The sequence below is a fragment of the Mus caroli genome, chromosome X, assembly GCF_900094665.2.
Source record: "Mus caroli chromosome X, CAROLI_EIJ_v1.1, whole genome shotgun sequence".
NCBI classification, from domain to species: Eukaryota; Metazoa; Chordata; class Mammalia; order Rodentia; family Muridae; genus Mus; species Mus caroli.
This window is the reverse complement of record NC_034589.1, coordinates 81,773,389-81,801,160: the sequence shown is the minus strand read 5'-3', so window position 1 is coordinate 81,801,160 and position 27,772 is coordinate 81,773,389. Positions and strand designations below refer to the sequence as shown.

Below are 27,772 nucleotides of genomic sequence, written 5' to 3'. Positions count from 1 at the left end.
AGCAAAACTGATCAAAGCTTTTCAGTTGCAGTAATGAAGCACATAGTCTTTTTCTTTAAGTATTCGCTTTACATCCTGATTACTGCTCCCTCCCAGTCACCCCTTCCCATGATCCTTCCTCCTTTCCCATCCCCTTCTCCGAGCCAGTGCCCTTGGGTATCCCTTCACCTGGCACACCCACTCTCCCACTGAGGCTAGACAAGGCAGCCCAGCTAGAAGAACATATCCCATACGCTGAACCAGCTTTAGGGATAGCTTTAGCTGCTCCAGCTGTTCGGGACCCACATGGTGACAAGCTGTACATCTGAAGCACATAGATTTTAAACACAGATGATCAAAAATAACTCTTCTCTTATTCATGTTCTTTTAATGTTGAATTCCTAACGAGGATTAGGGATCTGTAGTCTATAAAGCTATACTTTTAAAATCACAGACGTACAACATAATAATTAAATAGTACTTCACAATTTCAATATTATTGTTTGAGAATTCCATGCATGCAAATAATGAATTTTCACATGACTAGAAATTCCGGCTTTGTTACTTGATATAGATCATTTGACACTTTATTCTTTTGTCCTGTTTTGCTAAGTTCCGATAAATGATGAGAACAAGCCCACAAAGCTTAAATACTCAGAATGATCTGGTCAATTAGATCAATGAGCACTTTTCTTAATCCAAAATGACATTTGGCTCAGAACACACATCCTATCTGTAGCATTAACGATTAACCTTCCAACATGTAGCTCACTTGTGGCTAACACCAAGAGTTAATGAGTTGTAAAGCATCACCTAGATATGGTTTTACTCTTTTTTCTACTTTAGGCTAGATGGTTATTGATAGGATTTCCGCAAAAGATTTTGATATAATTGCTATATTTTTTAGTTATATGAATTATACTACTCACATAAACATATGAAGGTCAGCTACTGGCAGAAACACACATTTATTAATATATCCACAAGTAGAATACTAATATGAATACTTACATAAAAACTTGGAGAAAATATTTATGCAATGAGTAAAGTAGCTTTTTCCTAAAGATAAGAAAATCTGCTTATTTTAAGTTCCTTCTATATCTTTCCTCTTAGAGAATTGCTTATATTAAAATTTTAAGTCACAGGCAATAGTAATAATAATAGACACAAAAAAGACCAGTAAATTATATTCTTCTAAAAGAAAGTTGTAAAAAATATTTTCAAATGATAACATTTATTCGACGTTGACACTTTTCATATACTACTTTACAACCCCCTTTACTGAGCACATCTTGAGGGTTAAGTCCTGTAAGCTTTGAAAAAGACAGGTTTCACTTAAAAGCATGTTTTAAAAAAAATGAGGGAAAAAAACTCTCAACAATTCACAGAAAAATAACCAGTCTGTCTGAAAGTGGGAGATGGGCACTTATATGTGTGTGCTTTAATGAGATGCTTGCATCAGCACCAAGGCCAGGAGCAAAGGCAAACTGTGAGCAGAGAAGGGAAGTGATAAAATATGTGATAGAAATCCCAAAAGGAAGAAAAGCTTTCTGAAGAAAGCTGAAGCTTCTCAAGAAGTCATATGCTTGGATATAATAAAATACTTTGAAGCATAGGGGAAAAATAGCTACTGAACCTGAAATGGTAGGATCAGGGAAGAAGAATAAAAGGCAGAATATAAGGGTTTCTTTCAAGTGATTTTAAAGACACCACTATTTGAATGGACTGAGATGACAGGTTGCAAAAGGAAATGATGTTTCTTTCTTACCAATGAAAAGAACTGAAATATCTTTGGTCATAGAGTGATAATGAAATAACAGGGAATTCTTAAAGTACTGGAAATATCCACATAAGCTACCAAATTCTGAAACTTCCTGATTAATTCAGCACAGAAAATTCCCTCCCATTAGGACATGTAGTGGTCCAAACTCCTATTGCAGTTTAGACATTCAGACAGTTACAGCATTACCTTCTATAGATTATAGACAAAGAAAACATTTGTAAAAACATTTCACTGGGGATTTAGAATCAGAATCTGTCAGACATGTTTTACTAAGCTGCATGAATGAATAACTGAAATACCCACAGTCTTACTGTACAGTTTTAGTATAATGGGCAGGGGGAGTCCTCACATCAGGAAAGAAGAAAGCATCAAGTTCACTGACTACTCATTTAAATCTTAAATAATAAACAACATGCATGAGCTATCACTATATCCTGCATTAACCATGCAGGGTTATAAGCTTATAACCCTCTAAAAGACTATCCAATTAACCTCAAAAGCCAATAAACATACGGAAGCCAGGCTTTGTGCATATATCTGAGTTCTCTATTTGATCTGTGAGAGTTGGGACACTCAGATAAACACAAAAATGTGCCAAAGTGGATTTTTACCTTTTACAAAAACTGTTTTCATGAAAACAAACATCTGTTTTTTATATTTTTTAAGATTTATTTATTTATTATATGTAAATACACTGTAGCTGTCTTCAGACACACCAGAAGAGGGCGTCAGATCTCATTACGGATGGTTGTGAACCACCATGTGGTTGCTGGGATTTGAACTCAGGACCTTTGGAAGAGCAGTCAGTGCTCTTACCCACTGAGCCATCTCGCCAGCCTGAAAACAAACATCTTTGTAAGTCACACAGGCTCATGCACTTGAGACATAGTCTATTTACATTGTTACCTTTAAATAAACAAATGTCTAAGAAAAGGCAGTGCAGTGTTACTCTAACCAAAGCTAGAAGCTTTTATTTTAGTTTTCCTTTTTTGCACATATATACTTTGGACAATTATAGGCATGGCTGTGGGGTCAAATAATACACAGTTGTAATTTAGCCTGCCACCATAAAAAACTCCAAGGCAAGAAGAAAAAGAATGATCATGTAGGTACTGATAGGAACAGACAACGAAAATAAACAAGGCTACCCCAAAATACACTATCTTCTGTAAGGCTGGGTTTAGAGAAGACAACATAAGCAAAAAAATAAAACATAAGCAAATTTTTTTAAAAGAGATGCAATGTGTGAACACAGTCCCAAGTAGAATATTATAACTTCTGTGAATCCACACTTAGCAAAGATAAGAATTATTTACATTTGAATAAGCTGATGGAACTATTTCATTATTCCCCACATCACTATTGTCCCCTTTGCCACCTTCTTTCTGTTTTCTACTTTCCATATTCCTGTTCATTCCTTTCTTTTCTTTTATTCAACTGCTTATGGGTTTTGAATGCTAAGTACTTGGCTGATTACTGACTCCAGATAACTGTTTCCTCTACATATTTCTAATAGCTTGTTTAAATATAGTTGGATATTGGATAGTAATAATTTGCTTTAAAAGTTCAAGACTCTAGAATAGGAATGAATCACAGAGGATGAAGGAATCAAGGAAAGATATAGTAGAGTGACTGCACAATTACAAGAGCAAAAATACAATAGATATTTTAACAAGATGTAACAACAAAATTCACAGCATCACAAAATCACAAAGCCTCTGTAGTAACAATATCCAAATGTCTACAACAGGAGGATGTGCATTTTGTGCATCATTTGAAACAATTTTTTAAAAGATTTATTTATTTTTATTATATATAAGTACACTGTAGCTGTCTTCAGACACTCCAGAAGAGGGAGTCAGATCTCATTACGGATGGTTGTGAGCCACCATGTGGTTGCTGGGATTTGAACTTTGGACCTTTGGAAGAGCAGTCGGGTGCTCTTACCCACTGAGCCATCTTACCAGCCCCATTTGAAACAATTTTAAACCAATAAAAATTGTTGATAGTTCTGATATCTTCTTCAGAAAGCAAAGATATCATGGCTTCTTCTATCCACTATTCAACTCAGGAACAAATTTATTCTTGCTTCAATCTCTCAGACATTGTTACAATTCCTAAGTACTTCCTTGAGAAAAATCTGCTTCAAGGCAGTGAAATGAATTTCATTGTGCTGCTACCTTTCTTATTAATTTATCTTATACACATCTTTTCAACACTCATGTGCAAGATCCTGAGGAGCAAGCCATCCAGTGACACTGTGTGGCAAACATTTTTGTGCCCCTTTCTTCACCTTTCATTATTCCAGATGCCTTGGACTTTGATTTGACACAAAAAGAATACAGCCATGGAGAACTTAACTATGGGTCTTTCCAGGAACCTGTGAACCACTCCAAAATAATGTGGTCATCCGATTCTCATTGCCCTGCTTTCCTTTCTTCAAATTTATAAGATTCTGTCTCTGAGTCGGAGCTCTTGGCTATGACCTCTCTTTATTCCATCAATGTGGAAAGCAGCCTCTATAGCTTACTCAGATGCAAGTCTCTGATTCTGGACTTGAGTAGATTGTTCTAACTTCATACAAGACCATCATTTATACAAAGGCCTCTACCCCATAATAACAGTAATTCTTGTATAATTACTATCAGTTAATGAGCACTCTCATGAATACTATGAACATGTATTAATTTGGTTAACTGTAATTTATTTTAGTAACTTAAATCTTCTTAGTAATCTATTGCCAGGGTATGCATGGCTTTGATCTTACAGAAGTGGGTAGCAAGGTAATTTGCTGCAGAAATCTCACCAAAGAGCTGGATTAGTTTCACAAGTTTTAAAATAGTTGCCTTGTTCTTGTCTTGTGATTTTGTTTCCTTGAAATATGAACAGATGTCAGATGTTGTAAGAACAACCTTCTCAACTGAGATTGTATCATAGCCAATCCATTCCATTGCCTTTGCATTCTTTCATTGTTCTCAGATTACTCTCATTTCAGAGGTTCTATCTACACTTTGATCCTGGCAACTCTTTGCTGACAATGGTCCTAGTTCAGGTTTAAGTACAATGTCTTGAAGTAGTTATAAAATAACTTTCTTGAGTAGGGTAAGGGCAGATAGGAGGTACAGTGAAAAAGACATAGAGACAGAGAGAGGAGACAGAAAGGAATTATTTTCATTTTATGTTTTTGAATAAAGGCTTTCTGGAAAAAGAAGCTATTCGCTATAACTAATGACAAAAGAAAAATATGTTTTGTAAACCACTATGCTTTTATCTTAAGTGGAAAGTCTCTGGCAAAACATTTATTTTTTTCAATGACCATAAAGTTATTTTAATATACATGATTAATGATCCAATAAAATTTAAATCCCCCTACTACTCAACATCTTATTTAAGAAAAAATGCTCACTATTTCCTAATTGCAACAAGTAAGATATCTGGATGCTGATAGTTTTTAATTAGGGCAGAAATTTTCTTTTAATTAGAAATGAGTTTTTGTTTATTTGTTTGTTTGTTTGGTAGGTTGGTTGGTTGGATTTTTATTTTTCATTATTTCTCAATAAGTTCAAGAGTGTCCTCTAGTGGAGAGTGACTCTCTGGTCTCAGCAGTTTTAGAAATGACTAAATTATTTCTAATTAGATGCTTGCATTAAATAAGAAATGTTCCTACTTAGCTGATTGGAATATGCTAGTTGAAGGGAAAATGCATTCTTTTCCCTTTAAGATATGTTCACTACGTGGCCTAGCTGAAAACCTGCAGTGTGACAAGCATTGTTCTCATTTTAGATAGCAAATGATTTTTTATGATCAATTTTCGTGCTTCCTTCAGAACCTGGTGAGATTGAGCTGACGGTGCACCTTTCTGCCAAAGAGGCAGCAGAAGCATTTAGTGCAATTTACTGTAGCTTTTACAGATATCAACTGGCAGCAGCAAGAATGCCATTTCCTTCAAGACTCCAGCTCTGGCTGGCTGATGCAGCCAATGTGCAGGAGTCCCAGAAACACAGCTTAAATCACTCTCTCTTGTTATTTGAAAGAAATTAAGTAGAGAGGAAAATTAAATGAAGGTCTGTCTTTCTTCTGTGACTTCTGGAATTCTAACACTAATATCCTACATTTATAGTTAAGCATTAGTATCAGTGCTGTTATGAAGAAGTGGTTTCTTTTTTAATAAACAAATGGAAGAGGGTGAGAATGAGCTGCAATGCTAGGTTCTCTGTGTCACTGTTAGAATTGCCTTATTAGAAACTGCATGCTATAACAAATTAGAAGCCCAAAGAAAAGATGGATATTAGTTCCTGATAACAAGATGAAGATTAAGTTATACTTAAAGTAAGCCCAGGTAATTTTAAAACTGATTCTTATATTTAGAAAAGACTCAAAAAATATGGAATAATATTGGTAACATCCTGTCAGATCCATATTATGTACATATAGATGTTGCTGACTTTTATAGCTCAAGTATGCAAGCACCAATCATAGCATTCTCTCTTTGAGTGTTTATTTATTTATATGTTTATGTATACAAGTGCTTTATTTGCATGTGTGCCTGAATGACAGAAAGGAGCATCAGATCCTGTTATAGAAGGCTGTAAGCTGCCATGTGTTTGCTGGAAATTGAACTCAGGATCTCTGGAAAAGCAGCCAGTGCTTTCAACCACTGAGCCATCTCTCCAGCCCGTTGGCATTCTTGTTAACAGATATTTTTCAGAAAAAAAATTATAATCATGACTCTCATGCAGTGTAAGAGGAATGAATTTTAAAAGAAATGTATGCATATGATATGAGAAAGCCAAACAGATGATGTCTTGACAAGGAAAGGTCAGAAGAGCTTATGTCAATGAAACAAAGAATGTTGAGCTAAATTGTAAATGGAGATGATAACATTATTTTCCCCTAGATTCCAGAAGCGACGTAGAAAAACAAAAACAAAAACAAAAAACTAATCAATCTAATCATTACCAGACGAGAGGAAGTGTCCATACCTATCAGTTACATGAATTCAAAACCATGATCGAATATCCCTGAAAGATGTACCATACCCTGACAAGTCATGTCCCAATACGAACTGTTTCTGCCTTCATTCTTTGCAAACAGGATCTAATGCTATAGTTTGGTTAGGTCAGTGCCCCAGTAGTAAATTTTGGTTCCTTCCATCAGCTACTACTTTATATGCCTTCCTCCCTCCAGTTTCCCTGTTTATAAGCTCAAATGTTTCTCTTCCCTTTCTTCCTTCATTTTTTTTTTGAGAGATAGAAAATGATAGGGCTGTTTCTGAATACTTATTCTACTCTATCTGAGCTCTAAAGTAAAATAAATTGTTCTAATGTTAACTGATAACTTTAACCACTTGAATTAAATTATCTGAAGTGCTGGTTAAAAGTTCAATTCTCTAGAATCCTCTCATTTTGTCAAAATCAAAAATTTGTCAGAGAATGTCTTAGTTACTTTTCTGCTGCTGGGAAAAGACACCATGTCCAAGGCAACTTGTAAAAGGAAAACATTTAATTGGGGGTTGTTTCTAGGTTCAGAGGGTGAGTCCATTATCATTATGGCAGAAAGCAGGCAGGCATAGTGCTGAAACAGTCGCTGAATATTTACATCCTACCCATAAGCAGGAAGCAGAATGGGGGGGGTGCAGAGAGACTAACAGAGTCAGAGACACAAGGACAGAGACAAAGACAGAGGAGGGAATACTGGGCCTGGTGTGTGGACTTTTGAAACCTCAAAGCTCACCTCCAGTGACACACCTCTTCCAATAAGGCCATGCCTCCTAATCCTTCCCCAAACAGTGCTGCCCATGAGGGATCAAGCATTCAAATATTTGAAACTACAGGTACCTCTCTCATTAAACTGTCACAGGTAGCAACATATTTTAGCAAACATTAAATACACTGTAACTCAGTGAGTAAAACAACACAAAAGAATGAAAGAACATAAGTAATCTTTAAAACCATATTCTCTCATCTAAATGAATATATGGCTGAATAAAATTCAAAAGAGATATGAAATTAGAAATTTATAGAAAAAAAACAAAGTAAGTGGTAGTATTTGGGATTATAAAAATAGCAATCTTCCTTGGAGTTTCTCCCCAAAGCTAGCATGTGAACCTCTTTCTTCAGTACTGAGAATGAAACCCAAGGCCACAGACATACTAGGGAACATTCTACCCATGTACCAGGCAAAGAATAACCATCAGTTAATGCTCATCAGAGACTCTAGCCAAACTGTCCTTTCATTGTTTAACTTTTAACAGAAAATATACACATATATGCTAGAAAACAAACAGTAAAGAAAAAAATGCAATCATGCTGTCATTTTAGTTGTCTTTGTGGTTTTGACATTCTGATGAAAGCTGTCTGGATATGTTTTTAAATCCATCAAGCTTGAAATTGCTGGGCTTTGTATCTTTCACTTTTAAGAAACAATTTTCCCATACTGTTCTAAGAAATAATATATTTCCTCCTAAATAGTATGGTTGTTGTACAGTACTTAACTCATTAATTTCACATGCATTTGATTGTGTTGTTTGAAACAAAAGTTAATTTCCGGATTATAATTCTTCATGATATTATTTGAAACTATATTTCCAAATTACTCATTGTGTAGTCGTAAATCTAATACAATTTTTAGCACTATAATCTGTTTCAGGTACCTAGTCTATATTTTGCTACAGGAGCAGATTAATACTTTTACCATTTAAAAAATACATATCTATTTTAAAACATTTTATTTTTTGAGATTATAATATAAATGTGTCACTTCCCCTCCTATTTGTGCCCTCCACATACTCACATATTTGTTCTATTACAAATTCATTACCTTATTTTTTTATTAATTATTGTTACATGCATATAGCTGGGCATGGTGGCACATGCCTTTAATCCAAAACACTAGGGAGACAGAGGCAGGCAGACTTTTGAGTCTGAGGCATGCCTAGTGTGCTTACAAAGTTTGAAGTCAGCCAGGCTTATATAGTGAGTTCTTGTCTCAAAAAACCAAAACAATAATAAAAATGATATATAAAATAAAATACAATTCATTTATGTTTTATTCAACAATTTGATCTTCCTAACTGTCACAATTATACTTCTTTACGATAATTATTGATTATATCTAATTCTTAAACTAATATAAAATAATTTTCATAAGTTCTACATATTACTGGAATGCTAATAACAATAACATCAAATACAACATATAACTTGAGAGTAGATTTGTTTATTTATTCCTTGTATAAACAGAATCACTTTAACTTTATAATCAAGAACTGGAAATCATGCATAATACCATTTTTTAGATATAGCAGGCATAGATTGCCACAGAGTTTTATTACTGAATTTTACAAACTCCAGAGAGTAATCAATCAATGTTTTCTAGAAAATAATATTAAAGAAAAACAATTAAGTCACATTCCCTATAGCTAAGTAACAGTATATTAGCATTCTCCAAATCATGAAATATCGCTTAAATTTTCCCAACTTATGAGTATGGGGAGTTGACTCTGTGTCCTAGAGCACTTGCTGGGCATTCGGAAGATCGGGGTTCAAGTCCCAGTACCCATATGGTGGCTCAAAATTATCTCTAACTCCAGTTTCTAGCCTTCATGAACACCAGGCACATGAATAGTGTACATAATATACATAAAGACTAAACTTTGCCTATTGCTTATTTTTAGAGGCTAACAATATAGCCAGGTATATTCTTGCAAAATTTCACACAATAAAATGCTGTATGTCTTTAAAATTTTTATAATAAGACTAATATCCTTCAGATCCATGTTCTCTATGCCTTTATTTTACATATTTTAGCTCACAAATCTTTTTGTTTGTTTTTTATTATTTTTTAACACTCCAGATTTTATTCCCATATTAGTCCACCTTCCAACTGTTCCACATCCCATACTTCCTTCCCACTCCCCTGTCTCAACGTGGATGTCCCCAAACCCCCACCCTATCTGACCTCTAAACTCCCTGGGGTCTCCATTCACTTGAAGGTTAGATACATCTTCTCTAACTGAATCCAGACCCCAGAAGTCCTTTGCTGTGTATGTGTTGGGGGCCTCATATCAGCTGGTGTATGCTTCCTGTTTGGTGGTCCAGTGTCTGAGAGATCTCGAGGGTCCAGATTAATTGAGACTGCTGGTCCTCCTACAGAGTCATCCTCCTCTTCAGCTTCTTCCAGCTTTTACCTAATTCAAGAACAGAGGTCAGCTGCTTCTGTCCATTGGTTGGGTGCAAACATCTATATCTGACTCTTTCAGCTGCTTGTTGGGTCTTTTGGAGGGCAGTCATGAAAGGCCCCTTTTTGTGAGCACTAATGTGTCAGGCCTTGGGACCTCCCCTTGAGCTGGATCCCACTGTGAGCCTTTTGCTAGATCTTCTTTTCCTCAGGCCCCTCTCCATTTCCATCTCTGTAATTTTTTCAGACAGGAGCAATTATGGGTCAGAGTTGTGACTGTGGGACGACAACACCATCCCTCATTTGATGCCCTGTTTTCATTGGAGGTGGGCTCTGTAAGTTTCCTCTCCCTACTGCCTGGCATTTCGTCTAAGGCCCCTCCCTTTGGGTCCTGAGAGTCTCTCACCTCCCAGGTCTCTGGTGCATTCTGGAGGGTCCCCCCAACCTCTTATTTCCTGAGATACCCTGTTTCCATTCTTTCTACTGGACCTCAGGGCTTCAGTCCTTTTCACCCACCCAATACCAGATCACATTCCCTTCTTCCCTTTCCCACCCCCTTCCCTTCCCAGATCCCTCCCTCTCTCCCCGCTTGAGGTTGCCTTGTTCTCTCTTCCAAGTTGGACTGGGGAGTCCTCATTTGGGCATTTCTGCTTGTCGATCTTTTTGAGTTCTGTGGACTGTGTCTTGAATATTCGGTCCTACATCTTATTGGGCTTATATCCACTTATTAGTGAATACATAATATGCATGTCCTTTTGTGTCAAAAAATTACCTCAATCAGGATGATATTTTTTAGTTCCATTCATTTGACTGCAAAACTCAGAATGTCCTCGTTCTTAATAGCTGAATAGTATTCCATTGTGTAATATGAACCACATTTTCTGTATTCATTCTTCTGTTGTGGGACATCTCGGTTGTTTCCAGCTTCTGGCTATCAAAATAAGGCTGCTATGAACATAGTAGAAAACATGCCCCTGTGGCATGGTGGGGTATCTTTTGGGTATATTACTGAGAGTGCTATTGCTGGGTCTTCAGGTATATCTATTTCTAATTTTCCAAGAACCTCCAGATTGATTTCCAGAGTGGATGTACCAGTATGCAGTCCCACAAGCAATGGAGGAGTGCTCCTCTTTCTCCACATCCTCACCAACATGTGTTGTCACCTGAGGTTTTGATCTTAGCCATTCTGATTGGTGTAAGGTGGAATCACAGGGTTGTTTTGATTTGCATTTCTCTGATCACTAAGGACTTTGAACATTTCTTTAGGTGTTTCTCAGCCATTCGAGATTCCTCTGTTTTGAATTCTCTGTTTAGTTCTATACCCTATTTTTTTGATTGGGATGATTTTTTGTTTGTTCATTTGTTTATTTGTTTTTTGGTGATTAGTTTCTTGAGTTCTTTATATATTTTAGATATTAGTCCTCTAATGGATGTGGGGTTAGTGAAGATTTTTTTCTCAATCTGTAGATTGCCCATTTGTCTTATTGACTATGTCCTTTACCTTACAGACACTTTCCAGCTTCATGAGGTCTCATTTATCAATTCTTGATCTTAGAGCACACACCATTAGAGTTCTGTTTAGGAAATTTCCCCCTGTGCCAATGAGTTCAATGGTCTTTCCCACTTTCTTTTCTATTAGATTCAGTGTATCTGGTTATATGTTGAGGTCCTTGATCCACTTGGACTTGATCTTTGTGCAAGGTGACAAATATGAGTATATTTTCATTTTTCTACAGACAGACAGCCAGTTAGACCAGCACCATTGTTTGATGATGTTTTTTTCCATTGTATGTTTTTGGCATCTTTGTCAAAGATCTAGTGACTGTAAGTGTGTAGTTTTATTTCTGGGTCTTCAATTCTATTCCATTGATCAATGTGTCTGTAAGAATACCATGCAGTTTTTTATCACTATTGCTCTGTAATAAAGCTTGAGGTCAGGGATGGTGATTCTCCAAGTCATTCTTTTATTCTTAAGAATTGTTTTCACTATTCTGTTTTTTTGTTTTGTTTTGTTTTTGTTTTTTGTTTTTTGTTTGTTTGTTTGTTTGTTTTTGTTTGTTTGCCTTTCCAGATGAATTTGAGAATTGCTATTTCCATGTCTTTAAAGAATTGTGTTGGGATTTTGATGGGAATTGCATTGAATCTGTAGATTGCCTTTGGTAGGATGGCCATTTTTACTATATTAACTGTGCTAATCCATGAGCATGGGATATCTCTCAATTTTCTGAGATCTTCTTTGATTTCTTTCTTGAGAGACTTAAAGTTATTGTCCTACAGGTCTTCCACTTGTTTAGTTAGAGTCACCCCAAGATATTTTATATTATTTGTGGCTATTGTGAAGGGAGTTGTTTCCCTAATTTCTTTCTCAGTCTGATTATCATTTGTATAAAGGAAAGCTACTGATTTATTTGAGTTAATTTTATATCCAACCACTTTGCTGAAGTTGTTTATCAGCTGTAGAAGTTCTCTGGTAGAATTTCTGGGGTCGCTTATGTATACTATCATCTGTAAATAGTAATACCTTTATTTTTCTTTGTCTATTTGTATCCCCTTGATCTCCTTTTGTTTTCTTATTGTTCTAGCTGGTACTTCAAGTATTATATAGTATAGATATGGGGGAAGTGGGCATCCTTGTCTTGTCCCTAATTTTAGTGCGATTGCTTCAAGTACCTAGCCATTTAATTTGATATTGGCTGTGAGTTTGCACTAAATTGCTTTTATTTTGTTTAGGTATGGACCTTGAATTCCTGACCTCTCCAGTACTTTTAACATGAAATGCTATTGTATTTTGTCAAATGTTTTTTTCTGCATCTAAGGAGTTGATCAAGTGATTTTTTTCCTTTTGAGTTTTTTATATAGTGGATTATATTAATGGAGTTTTGTATATTGAACCAACCTTGCATCCCTGGGATGAAGCCTAACTGATCTTGGTGGATGATGGTTTTAATGATGGTGTTCTTGTATTCAGTTTGCACGAATTTTATTGAGTATTTTTCCATTGATATTCATAACTGAGATTGGTCTAAAGTACTCTTTTTTGGCTGGGTCCTTGTGTGGTTTAGGTATCAGAGTAATTGTGGCTTCATAGAATGAATTAGGTAGTATTCCTTCTGTTTCTATTTTATGAAACAGTTTGAGGAATATTGGTATCAGGTCTTCTTTGAAGGTCTGGTCAAATTCTGCACTAAATCCATCTGGCCCTGGGTGGTTTTTGTTTAGGTGGTTTTTAATGACTTCTTTTATTTCCTTATCTTTGGTATGTGATATCTGTCTAGAAAACCAATATTTCATCTAGATTTTCCAGTTTTGTTTAGTGTAGGCTTTTGTAGGAGGATCTGATGAATTTTTAAAATTTCCTCCATTTCTGTTGTTATGTATCCCTTTTCATTTCTGACTTTGTTAATTTGGATACTGCCTCTGGGCTCTTAGTTAGTATGGCAAAGGATTTATCTATCTTATTGATTCTCTCAAAGAACCAGCTTTTGGTTTTGTTGGTTCTTTGTATTGTTCTCTTTGTTTCTATTTGGTTGATTTCAGCCCTGAGTTTCATTATTTCCTGCCATCTAATTCTCTTAGGTGACTGTGCTTCCTTTTGTTCTAGAGTTCTAATATTTGCTGTTAAGCTGCCAGTATAAGATCTGCCTAGTTTCTTTACCAGGGCACTAAGTGCTATGAATTTTCCTCTTAGAACTGCTTTCATTGTGTCCCATAAGTTTGGATATGATGTGTCACGTTTTCATTGAATTCCAGGAAGTCTTCAATTTCTTTCTTTATTTCTTCCCTGACCAAGTTATCATTGAGTAGAGAGTTGTTCAGTTTCCACATGTATGTGGGCTTTCTATTGGTTTTGCTCTTATTGAAGACCAGCCTTAGGCCATGGTAATCTAATAGAATGCATGGGATTATTTCAGTCTTCTTGTATCAATTGAGTGGTGTTTTGTGACCAATTATATGCTTGATTTTGAAAAAGGTACCATGATGTGCTAAGAAGAAGGTATATTCTTTTTTTTTTTTTTTAGGGTGAAATGTTCTGTAGATATCTGTTAAATCCTTTTGGTTCATAACCTCTCTTAGTTTCACTGTGTCTCTGTTTATTTTCTGTTTCAATGACATGTCCATTTGTGAGAGTGGGGTGTTGAAGTCTCCGATTATTATTGTGTGGGGTTAAGTGTGTGTTTTGAGCTTTAGTTAATTTTATTTTATGAATGTAGGTGCCCTTGCATTTGGGACATAGAAGTTCAGAATTGGGAATTTCTCTTGGTGGATTTTCCCTTTGATGAGTATGAAGTATTCTTCATCACATTTGATAACTTTTGGTTGAAAATCTATTTTATTGGATATTAGAATGGATACTCCAGCTTGTTTCTTGGGACCATTTGCTTGGAAGACTTTTTTTCATCCTTTTACTCTGAGATAGTCTGTCTTTGTTGTTGAGGTGTGTTTCTTGCATGCAGCAAAATGTTGGATCTTGTTTGCAAATCCAGTCTGTTACCTTATGTCTTTTTAAAGGTGAGTTGAATCCATTAATATTGAAAGATATTAAAGACAGATGACTGTTTCTGTTGTATTTGGTTTTGTAGGTGGCTTTATGTGCTTATGGTTCTCTCCTTTTGGCTTTGTTGTGAGATGCTTAATATCTTGTCCTTTCTTTGGTGCAGGTACCTTCCTTGTGTTGGAGTTTTCCTTCCAGGATCCTCTGTAGGGCTGGATTGGTAGATAGATACTGAATTGGTAGATAGATACTGAATACTTGAATTTGGTTTTGTCCTGGAATATTTTGATTTATCTAGCTATGTTGATTGAGAGTTTTCATGGGTATAGTATCCTGGGCTGGAATTTGTGTTCTCTTAGAGTCTGCATGACCTCTGACCAGGCTTTTCTGGTTTTCATAATGTCTGTTAAGAAGTCTGGTGAAATTCTGATAAGTCTTTGCATGTTACTTGTCACTTTTCCCTTGCAACTTTTAATAGTCTTCCTTTGTTCTGTGTGTTTAGTGTTTTCATTATTATGTGACAAAATAGGATTTTCTTTTCTGGTCCCATTTATTTGGTGTTCTATAGGCTTCTTGTACCTTTATGGTCATTTCTTTCTTTAGGTTGGGGAAGTTTTCTTCTATGATTTTGTTGAAGACATTTTCAGGTCCTTTGAGCTGGGAATCTTCATTCTCCTCTGTTTCAATTATTCTTAGATTTGGTCTTTTCATTGTGTCCTGAATATCCTTGATGCTTTGGGTTAGGAGTTTTGTACATTTTGAATTTTCATCGACAGTTGTGGTAATCTCTTCTAAGGTATCTTCTATACCTGAGATTCTCTCTTCTATCTCTTTTATTCTGTTGGTGATACATTTGTAATTCCTGGCTTCTTTCCTAAGTTTTGCCTTCCCAGGGTTACCTCTATTTGTGTTTTCTTTATTGTTTCTACTTCCACTTTTAGGTCTTGGACTGCTTTATGCAATTCCTTCACCTGTTTGATTGTGTTTTCCTGTATTTATTTAAGGGATTTATTTGTTTCCTCTTTCTAAAAATTTTAATGATGAAAACAAAAATATACTTAAAAGCAAAGCTTCTGGAAAAACCGTTTGTTCTTCCTTGTATTTGAGGGGCCTTGTATTGCTCCTCAAACTTGACCTTGGTCTCCCCCACCCCTGGCCTTGTGTTTCAAAGCTTGGTCCCTGAACACATCCTTGTTGACAACAGTCTTGTCCAAGGGGATATTCACAGAGTACCTTGTGGGCATGAGGTGGTTGTAATTATTAACTTTCACAAAGGAATTGATCTTGGATGGCTTGGCGATTTTCTTCTTGCCCATGGCTGCTGTCTCTTTTCAATTCCAGCCACCAGGGCATGGCTATAAGAGTGGTCCTAGGTGCCATCGTGGGTGCCTGCTCCTTGATGTTGAAATGGGCAAGTTCATGAAACACAGTAAGGTGGTGCTGGTCCTGGCTTGATGCTATTCTGGACACAATGCCATCATCGTGAAAAATATGTGTTTCCTCTTTAAGGGCTTCTACCTTACCTGTATTTGCCTCTGTTTTCCTGTATTTCTTTCAGTGAATTATTTATATCCTCCTTAGAGGACTCTATTATCTTCATTAGAAAGGATTTTTAGGTCAGTTTCCTGATCTTCAGGTGTGTTGATATAACCTGTTGCCTGTTGATATAACACACCTGCTATGGTGGGAGAACTGGGTTCTGATGATGCCCATGTATATTGACTTCTGATGCTTATAGTCTTGCACTTGTCTCTTGTCACCTGGTTATTCACTGTGTTTGCTGGTCTGGGTGACTGTCTGGAGTCTGCTTCTTTTGTCCCTGGGTTGCTTCAGGTTTCTTGGTAGGCCTGTATCACTGACTGTAGCAGATCTTCTGTGGGGCCTTCCAACTGCAGTAGGAGGCATCTTCAGAGGGGCAGAGAAGCTGCTGATCTGTTACCCTGGCTGCAGTAGATCTCCTGGGAGGCCTTCAGACTGTTGGGTCTTCAGAGGAGTAGTCAAGATGTTGTCCTATATGACAATTTTCTCCGGGGGTGGGGAGGTATGACCTGTGATTTCTATTTCACTGTGTGCAGCAAAACTCCAGGGAGGCTTTTCGTCTGTTGGATCAATTGCCCTGCATGCCACAGAGCCCCCGGGAAGTCTTCAGACTTTGATGTCAGTTGCCCGGTTGCTCTGTGTACAGAGGAACTCCTGGGATGCCTTCAAGCTGTGGTGTCTTCAGGGGAGCAGACAAGCTGGTGATCAGTTGCTCAGTTGCTCTGTGAGCAGTAGATCTCCTAGAATGACTCAGGATATGGTATCTTCTAGGCTGCAGACTAGCTAGCAGTCCATCCCAGCAGAAAGGACTGGGCAAAAGGGGAGTGGTATTTGGCAGGCAGGGGTTTTGGGGGGTGATGCGTTCCTGAGTCCACTGAGCTCTCAGCCAGCTGTAGCTGTGGGACTTTAGGAGTATTCTTACCAAATTCTCTGAGTGTAATGGATCTTCTAGGATACCTCAGGATACATATCTCACATTTCTTAATGATATTTTCTCTATTTAAATGTCTGTGCTAAAAGACTGAGAAAATAGACAGAGGTCTAGTAAGATTTTTTGACTAAGGGGTTTGGGAGAGGAGTAATCTGAAACACTATTTCAGAACCCAGTAAGAGCTTCAGTTGGCCTCTGCTAAGGAATATAAAGCTCAGTTGCCCATTGTACAATCTATGCATATTTAGCAAAATGAACTGTAAAGCTAGACAATCTCTAGAGGTTTTTATTTATTAGTTACAGGCACTGAATCTCATCTCAAAACTTAAACTTTCAAATAACAGATTGTGTGCATTATTGATATATGCCGTTTATATTCTATATCTTGATTCTGTTTGGCATTTGTTGGTAATTTATGGCCATGGTAACAGGCATTTCAGTTGCATATAAAATAATGCATCTCCTAAAAATTTAAACTCATGACCCAGTGTAAAAATGCACACACCTGTAATTCCACCACTAGGAAAGCTGAGGCAGGATGGTCCTAAATTTAAATCCAGCATGGTTTACAAAGGAAAGCCTTGTCTCTAAAACAATACCTCCTTTAAAATTAATTTCACCTGATACATTCTATAGAAATATATGCTTGAGTAGTTATCAATAATATTGATGTTCTTTATGTAAATCTTTATGTAAAATGTTCCCTAAAAATGTGTTAGGTTGGGATTCTCTAGAGTCACAAACTTATGGAATGTTTTTCTATATAAAGGGAATTTAGTATAATGACTTGCAGTCTGCAGTCCAACTAATCCACCAACGGGCAGCTGTAAATGGAAATTCCCAGAATCAAGTAGTTTCTCAGTCCCAAGAGACTATTTGTTTCAGCTGGTCTTCTGTATAAGCTGGAACCCTGAAGAAGTAGATTCCAACATATATACTGGCAAATAAGTGCAAGCAGCCAGAGTGAACCTTCTGTCTTCCTTCATACTTATGTAGGCCTCTAGAAGAAGGTATGGCCCAAATTAAAGGTGTGTATCACCATGCCTGGATTTGGAAATTGCTCTGTCCAAGTCTGGCCTTGAACTCAGAGATCTGTTAACCCAGTCTGCCTGGGCCGAAGCTTTTTAAGGCCACTATTCCACAAGATGTGGGCCACAGGTGTGCCCTCCATTTCTTGATTTTGATTCATTCCAGGTGTAGTCAAATTGACAACCAGAAAAAGCGATCACAAGAAGTGAAGTCAATATTACAAAATTTTAAAATGTTTGCGTAAAAAGAGTAATAATAAAGAAACTTTTTCTTTTTCATTGCTGAGGATCAAACCCAGGACCTGGAACATGCTATGTGAACACTTTACAACTAACCTACAGAGTCAATCCTTAGACTTTTTAAAGACAGTATCTTCCTACATAATATTCCAGGTTGGCCTCGAATGTGCAATACAATCTAGGCTGACCTCAGACTTGAGATCCTCTACTTCTCAAATCCTAAGATTAAAGGAGTGTTCCACTTAACTTGGAAAGAGCTTCATTCTTGACTCTGAAAATCTTGTAGCTATTTTCTGGGCTTGACTGATCTAGTTCAACAATGGTGAATGACTCTTACATATAGAAACAGAATGTCTAAGAGTATAGTAGAAAAAATAAAAATATGAAGAATACAACAGACTAATGTCTTAAAATATTAGAACACATGTTTTGGATTTATTTCTTGTGCAACTGACAAAATTCAAACAATGATACTAATTTTAGCCAATGAAAACATTTTTGTTTTTGAAAGTGTAGAACCAAGTGCAAAGAATGCCTATGACTGCTCTTTAAAAGAGTACAGCTAAGCACATTGCACTTTCCTCTTTGCTTATGCTATAGAAATCCTAAGCACAATTTTGAGATATTTCCATTACTACTCCTAACTTGGATATAAGTCCCTCAGTCCTTGGGTACTTTCTCTAGCTCCTCCATTGGGGGCCCTGTGTTTGATCCAATAAATGACTGTGAGCATCCACTTCTTTGTTTCCCAGGCACCAGCATAACCTCACAAGAGACAGCTATATCATGGTCCTGTCAGCAAAATCTTGCTGGCATGTGCAATAGTGTCTGGGTTTAGTGGCTGTTTATGAGATGGATCCTCGGATGGGGCAGTCTCTGGATGGTCCTACCTTCTCTCAGCTCCAAATTTTGTTTCTGAAACTCCTTCCATGGGTATTTTGTTCCTCATTCTAAGGAGGAGAGCTGAAGGGGTCTGCATCCCTATAGGAGGAACAACAATATGAACTAACCAGTACCCCTAGAGCTCTTGTCTCTAGCCACATATGTAGCAGAAGATGGCCTAGTTGGCCATCAGTGGGAGGAGAGAGGCCTTTGGTATTGCAAAGATTATATGCCTCAGTACAGGGGAATGCCAGGGCCAGGAAGTTGGGGGGAGTTGGGTATAGTGGACTTTAGGGATAGCATTTTAAATGTAAATGAAGAAAATGTCTAATAAAAAGAGGCCTTCAATTCTTGAGAACTACCTTCCTGGACCCCAGTGAGCACAGAGTCATACACACTGTTATCATAATTTATTGTTACATCTAATGGAGAGAGAGTTAGCTTACTCTAAATGTCAGCACATTTTTCAGTTCATCTTTTGGCAATCATGCCTAAGTGTTCTCTTACATTCATGTTCCTGCAGTCTCTTACTGGACTCATATCCCACTCTTACGTTCCACTTGAAGCCAGAAAATTCATATAACTAATTACAGCTAGACTATTTCAGCTGTGCAATGCTGGCTTGAGTAAATAAAATAGTTGTGAAAGGTAAAGGATTTTTAATAAATATAGTATTCTGGGGATATTAGATTCACTTCTACCTTTTAGTCAAAAATTTAACTTTAACTTTACCTTATTAAAGTAGTCAATTAACCTATGTATACCACTATACATGAAAAGAAACTGCATGTAGGAAGTAAAATAGTGAAAACAATCTCCTACATACATGTTTGTAATTTATCTCAATTAATATTCTATACTTTTTATCATGATTTCACTCATCTTAATGTGATTTTCTACCTAATATTGTACTTTGCTAAGAAAATGTTATTCCTTATGGAGTCAAAGTTTCTTAGCAGCACTCTTGAATCTATGAGCTATAGTTGCACTGTCCCCTCAGGCAAGGATTTTGTTTTGTTTCTCCATATACCCTTTGATGTAAAGCCTTGAGAAGGATATATCTCTTCTGTGATTCTTCCCAATAATTCATAAACTCAATCTAATCATGAGAATCACTAAGACTCAATTGAAGAACATTCTATAGAATAATGGATCCTCTTCTAAATCTCACAAGTAACTCTCATTCATTAAATAAAACATATGGTAAAAAAATGATACATTTGATAAACTTGACAATGATGGAAAATGCTTGGTCAATTATTCTTTTAGCTGTTTCATTAAATCAATGAAATGTCCCCATTCTTACTAGTCGATTTGTTTTGTTTTGTTTTAAATGGATACAAATGGTTTTATGCTGTGTTTCCATCACTTTTCTCCACAGGTGGCTCAGCCAACCTCACCTGCAGAGCTTTCTTTGGGTACAGTGGAGATGTCAGTCCTTTAATTTACTGGATGAAAGGGGAGAAATTTATTGAAGATCTGGATGAAAATAGAGTTTGGGAAAGTGACATTAGGTAAAATATTTTTTATACTTTTAAACATGTGGAGCTGAGTTAACATTTGCTTTGTCAAGCAGGAAAAGGGTGAGCCAAAACAACAAAGTTATTATTTTGTCTTTCAATTATCATAACAAATTCTGTATTACTTTATGTCAAACAAATAATTGTTGAGGCTGCTTGTGAAATTACAAAATGTCAACATCATGTACAAAGACTCTAAGAGTAATTCTTTATTCTAAATATTTTTATTATTATTGCTTTAGGATTCATATAATATGTCTTGACAATATCCACAAACAAACTCCACTCTCTACCTAAGAATAATTTCAAAAGGAACGTTCCTCTAGTAGTACACTAAAAACAGAACAATGGAAAATGTTGAAGCCCATTTTAACCTTATAAAAATCATTGTCCTTTTAATTTACGAAATTGACTTTTAAAAGTTACTGAGAGGAAGCCAGCAGGGTGGCTGATGTCTGTAAATACTGTGCTTGATAAGCTCAGACAGCAATGTCGCCTCGAATTGAAGACTAACTTGGGTCACCTGGTGAGTTCAGTGCCAGCCTGAGCTAGAATGAGATACTGTCTCTGAAAAGAAATCCTGAAAGGAACCCTAAGCAAGGCACTATATGGAGTCAAATACAACCTTTTTTTTAAAATTTTCCGTGAATGCTATTACATATCTAAAAACTACCAAGTAGTATATTAAATGCTTGATGGGTTGATGGAGGATATACAAATTTTCTACTTGAAGGTATAAATATTTATGAAGAGGAAATAATAGAAGAACGAACCTTTAAATTTTTACATATCTATTTTGAGGGCATAGTCATTATACTTTTTTCAAATTTTATTAGATATTTTCTTCATTTATATTTCAAATGGTATCCCGAAGGTCCCCTATACCCTCCCCCTGCCCTGCTCCCCAACCCACCCACTCCCACTTCCTGACCCTGGCATTCCCCTGTACTGAGGCATATACATATTTTTTTCACTTATATTTAAGCAAAAATGTATTCAGTGAAGAAGCAAATTGTATTTAGACATGAAGAATTAGTTGAAATCCTAATGCAAATGAGCAAGGACTTTCATAATGATAACTAAGTTATAAGAAAAACAAATGATGACTGTTTTCTAAATACTCTTCCATATAAAGCTTGTGTCTTCTGGCAGGATATTGGGATTTAAGCAATGGTTCTCCTTTTTAAATGTCAAGACTTTTAAAACTTTAACAAAGATATAAGAAAATGTTTTTCGGTACGAAGCAAAAACGTATAAAACTGTCATAGGAGATCATCTCTACTGGGATCTTCTCTCTGGCAACAAATACACAATATCTTACTGAGAACTGCTCCGATTTGATTCTGGAGAATCCAAATGGGCAATTGTCTAATATGTACAAAAATCTTTCTTTGCCCTTTTTCATATTTAAAATGTGACCAATACTTTTTGCATTTTTAAAGTTAAAGAAGTACCATAAACCTAAACTGTCCAACTTTGACTATAGGAGTTGGATGAATGCTCTAGAAAATTGTTTATTTAATAATATAGATAATATATGTATGTGTACATACATACATATACATTCATCCAGGCAAGTGTTTGAAACTAGGAATATTGAGAGCAGGAAAAAATGAACCCTAGTTTAAGAAATTTTTCATGTGTTTTAAGAGATTGCTAAAATATCTAAGAATCATATTAGTGAGCATTTACCATTAATTTTAAAAGTCAGAATTAAATACCAGAACTTTTAGTCTATGGCTTTACAGTTTCATATTTCTTTAAAACTATGCAGCTCATTTGTATTATTAGGAAAAATAAGTCAGACTGGAGGTTTCAACTGATATGTCAAAATAACTCAGAAATTTTCTTTCTTTCTTATTCTTGTTAAAAATAATCTGATATATAATTAGGCTTCCAGCCTAACATTTTAGAATCACTTATCCCATTTTTAAATCATATTTCTTCTTAAAGGAAAAGCAATTTGTAAACTTTTCTTCAAGGTCTCTCTCACCTCTTTGTTATGACAGTATGATTGTCCTGCTATGAGAGATAATTAACTGCTAGTTCATTAGCATCTGCAAAGACAAGTTTCTTCATTAGAAGTGAAGAAGAAAAGGGCATGATATCATTTAATTAACTTAGCATCAATTCATAGCCAGATTTGAAGCACAAACTCTGTAGGTATATTCTCATCAGATTCAAATTCACCTACAATTCTTTCTTTTTCATGTGTGTGTATGTTTGTGTGGATTTTTTGTTGCGTTTTCCTTTATGTTTTAGAATCCTTAAGGAACATCTTGGAGAACAGGAAGTTTCTATTTCATTAATTGTTGACTCCGTGGAAGAAGGTGACCTGGGGAACTATTCCTGTTATGTTGAAAATGGAAATGGACGTCGGCATGCCAGTGTTCTCCTTCATAAACGAGGTGAGTGGCACCTTCTCTGCTTGAGAGAGGAGATGAATGTTCCATAGAAAGGAACTCATTGGAATCTAGTAAAAGGAAATTACCTGCTTAAAATTATTTTCTCCATAAACCTAGCACAAGTAAAATAATCCCATTAGCACTATGTCCATGAAGTTGTTAGCTGACTCATGCCCATCAACACACTGTATAAAAGCCAATTATCAGAGGTTAAATCTGGTAGAAGAAAGCCAGATTTGATTAAGGGTTAGCACCTAGCTATTTGTCCCTAAATGAACAACATGTTTTAGAGAACTAGGGTATAGAAATAGTTTTGTTTTTAGAGAGAGGCAAGAAACAACAGGAAAGAAAGTTCTTTTCTATGAGTGATTATAGCCCGGAACAATTCCCTATCCTGGAGTATGTGACTCCCACTCCAGAAGATTGAAGTTGGCCTCCTATGCCAGTTTCTGTATTTTTTTAAATTAATATGACTGGCATGAGAGTTAATCCTCAAGACAATTTCCATTCTTTTTCTTTGCTGATGCATAGAACTGGAATTTTAAAAAAGGACACATCTTGATTTGGTCTAAGGGCACCCAGCTGTTTTGGGTTTTGTAAATCTAAAAATCATTTAGCAGTTAACATCTTCATCATTTAGATGCAACTTTCTTTAGAATTTAGAATGGAGAGCAATGGCAAATCACAAAGAGACAACCACTACTACAAAAGAAGAGAGTATCATAGATAGATGACTAAATCAAACAAGTCAACTCTGGGTTCTTTGCCTTGCTTTTATATCAAATATATAGCCTGAAAAAATTGTTCTCATTGTCAGTTTATGACATGTAAAATGTAGAAAATATCAATTCTTCAGTGTTTTATAAAGATAACAAAAATAACAAGTAGGAAGGGCTTGATACAGTCCTTATACCCAGAAGATGTTTGGTGAAATGGTATTTGAAATAGACATTAGGTCATGAAAATAACTTCATTTTTAATGCAATAAAGTGTGTCATGATTGAAATGTTGTTCCATTAGTTCAAGAACTGTGTCTGATGAATTCCTCAATACAGACTTTCTTGACATTTTAACCTCATATAGTTTTTTTCATACATAATATTCTCCTACGATTAATAGTAACTTACTATAAGTAAGACAGGTTCTAGTTAAGTGTAATGTCTGAAATAGTAACTTTTTCTCCACAGCAGCTCATCAGTTTATACACAAGTGTGTGTGTGTGTGTGTGTGTGTGTGTGTGTGTGTTTGCATGTTTGTTTATGTGCTATATGTGTTGGCATGTTTGTGTGTGTGCTGCCTATGTGTTGTGTTTGAATTGTTTAAAGTTACAAATGATTATAAAATGTGTGACTTGGTGAAATTTTTATGAGCATTACAGGAAAAAATATTTTTTCTCCTTTCTACTAAGTTAAAACATTCTAGTTTACTTATTCCAAGTACACTTTGTACTCTCTTACTCAGCAGATTTACACTGATTTTAATTTCAAAGCACATCTTCAGTCCTAGAGTCTTTGAGGTTTGAAAAGAAAGAGAACACTGAAAACTGTTCCCTGCCTTATTGGGAAATAGATTCTCTTTGAATAGTGTTGCTGAAAGCTATTAAAATAGACACCTTGACTGTCAAGGTGACTATAATATTAAAGTAGCATATTATGCTGTACTTGGAGGAGAGAAGCAAAGGAAGCAGCAGCTAGCAACATTTCTTCCTGTACTTTAACAAGAGCCACACAATGAAGGAATTTGAGTGAGACCCCATGTATGTACAGAAGTACAAAAGTAGCCTTAGCCGACCTTAGACTTAACTACTTATTCTGCCAAAGAACCTTCAAAATAGCCTATCAGCTTATACTGGATCACCTTACAACTCTAGAAAATCCATTCTAGCGTTGGAAGGACCTGTTAGAAAGCATTTCCATTTCTCTGGTTTTGTATCCATTGACTCTAGTCCATACTTTCAATTGTTCTTTCCCTAGCAATCAGATGTTTGATAATAGTCACCATGACCCTGCTGAACCTTCACTTCACCATGCACTCATTCTTCATTTATATGTTTCATTCCTGTAACTTTCTTGGATATACTCTAAATGAAGAATTTAAAATAGTCCTTAAGTATTGAACTAGTAAAGAAAAACTTAGGAAACATGTTAAAAATCTATTGGGTTGAGGGCAGGTGATTTAAGAGTACATATTTCTCATGCAGAGAATCTGAGTTCAGTTGCCAGCATCCATATGGTGGCTAACAATAATTTATAACTTCATTTCTATGTGATCTTATACCCTCTTCTGACATCCATGGGCAAGAGGCACACAGGTGGTACACACACACACACACACACACACACACAAAATACTCATAAACACAAAATAAAATAAATCTAAAAAGAATTTTAAATTTATTAGTTTGGATAAAATATATTTGCATGTGGAGTAAGGCAGAGATGATAGTGAAGGGATTATTATAAACAAGTAGGGTTGACAATGTACTGGATATATGTGGGAAGTGAATAGAGCTGTACTTTTAAGGCAGGTATGCAGTTAGTATGGATCAGAAACACTCTAGGATACTTCTAGCATGTTTAGCCTAAGGTTAGTCATACAAAGATACTAAAGTTTCCAATTAAAGAAAAGTACAGTTTTGAAAAATCAAGGAAATTTTTGAATAATAAATGCCATTAGTGACTGATTGATTATCTAGATATAAGGAAGACAAATATGGCCAATTTTGGTTGCTCTCAAATACTTAACTTTCCCATGATACTCTTCCAAATTTGTATTTATATCAACAACAGTTTGTTCTTATTAAGATAAAAGCATTAATTCCCAAAGAGTCCTTTGAGTTTGTATACTCTGAAAGTCTGTTCTTTTTTATTAGATATTTTCTTTATATACATTTCAAATGCTATCCCAAAAGTCCCCTATACCCTCCACCTGCCCTGCTCCCCTACCCACCCATTCCCACTTTTTGGCCCTGGCGTTCCCCTGTACTGGGGCATATCAAGTTTGCAAGACCAAGGAGACTTTCTTCCCACTGATGGCCAACTAGGCCATCTTCTGCTACATATGCAGCTAGAGACATGAACTCTGGGGGTACTGGTTAGTTTATATTGTTGTTCCACCTATAGGGTTGCAGACCCCTTCAGCTCCTTGGGTACTTTCTCTAGCTCCTCCATTGAGGGCCCTGTGTTGCATCCTATAGATGACTATGAGCATCCACTTCTGTATTTTTTTGCCAGGCACTAGCATAGCCTCAGTGAATGTGCACTTTCTTTGTAAGAGAGTTGGAGCAAAGGAGTCTTCCCTTGCAAAGGCAATAATGGATATAATCTTCTCTCAAAGGGCTCATTCTATGGAATGACCACACCTGTCTTGAAAACAAGGAAATTGGTCAGCATAGGACATAATTGTAAATTCACCACCATGACAAAGTTCAAAAGAGAGAACATAGCAAGTATAATCCCATAGGTTTGAATCTTCAATGATAAAGTCTCTGAAACTATCAGATTTCTGTCACACTATCAATTACGCAATTATAAAAATGTTTTTCTACATTTCTCAGAGGACCAATGCTCAGAAAAACAATTGGAAGCTGTAATTGTTACTCTTTTGTTTCGGTCACCAACTTAAGACATTCCTTACTTACCAGTTTTCAAAATCTTTCTTTTAAAATACTTTTTTTTTTTTTTGTAGAGCTCTAGCAAAATATTTGTTTCATCTAGATCAGTGGTTCTCAACCTTCCTCATGCTGTTATTTCATAACTGTAATTTTGCTACTGTTATGAATCATTATGTAAGTAGCTGTGTTTCCCAATGGTATTAGGTGACCCCGCTGAAAGGGTCGGACCTTGGAGGAGAGGGGGCCTGTGACCCACAGACCCACAGGTTGAGAACAGCTGATTTCGATCTTTAGCACTCAGAACTGTAACTTCTGAGAGGTAAAGTTTATCCAATGTTCTCTAAATGTATTTCCTCCACTGTTCCTTTTTGGTCAATGTTTTTGATATAGCATTATTTAAGCCCTACAATGAATTACAGTATCCATCAAGTGAGTCTACATTTGAGGTAGGCTCAATGCTATATAATTATTATCCCTCAATCTTTATTTGGAAAGAAAAAACATGGTTTTACAAAGCCAGCTGAAGAAGCCAGGAAATTTCACCAGTGAAAATCCTGCCTTAAGAATATCTAAAGTTGTCAACTTCTATATCCTTTTATTTTTTTAGATATTTTATTTATTTACATTTCAAATATTATCCCCTTTACTAATTTCCTCTCTGAAAATCTCCTATCCCCTCCCCCTTCCCCCTGCTCCCCAGCCTATATCTTTTTAAAATGTACATAGGAAATTAGAATCATGTCAGAGAGAGAGACAGAGACAGAGACAGACACAGAGAGAGAGACAGAGAGAGAGAGAGAGAGAGAGAGAGAGAGAGAGAGAGAGAGAGAGAGAATGAGAAAATGAAGGGAAATAAAGTCCTGTTTGTGAGTGCCCTGACTCTTTTTCCTAAGTCTAGTAAGCTGCCTATTTTCACTTAACTTTGCTAGTGTCTGGCCTAGAAAGCTTGAGAGTTAAAAGTTAAATGCTGGCTTCAAAAAGAGCCAAACAGTTTTTCATCTAAGAACAGAACCTTGTGAAATTTTCCCTGGCATTTTCATTATATAGGGTTTGTTTAGGAAAGCATATTTTTGAGATATTTTTGAGGTGCAAGTTTGTTGTCATGTCTAGAAGATACTATCAAGCTCTCTCTCTCTCTCTCTTTCTCTCTCTCTCTCTCTCTCTCTCTCTCTCTCTCTCTCT

The 27,772-nt window shown here is 36.2% G+C and overlaps 1 protein-coding gene across 4 annotated transcripts in view; it reads left to right on the top strand.

Moving 5' to 3' along the window:
- Il1rapl1 (interleukin 1 receptor accessory protein like 1) overlaps window positions 1–27,772 on the top strand; it is a 1,320,182-nt gene that overhangs the window by 1,258,515 nt on the left and 33,895 nt on the right. For all 4 annotated transcript variants that reach the window (XM_021153186.2, XM_029473014.1, XM_029473016.1 and 1 more), the window contains 2 exons: window positions 20,434–20,566; window positions 22,835–22,980. In XM_021153186.2, the coding sequence (XP_021008845.1) occupies window positions 20,434–20,566; window positions 22,835–22,980 (279 nt within the window). The remainder of the gene's footprint in view (window positions 1–20,433; window positions 20,567–22,834; window positions 22,981–27,772) is intronic.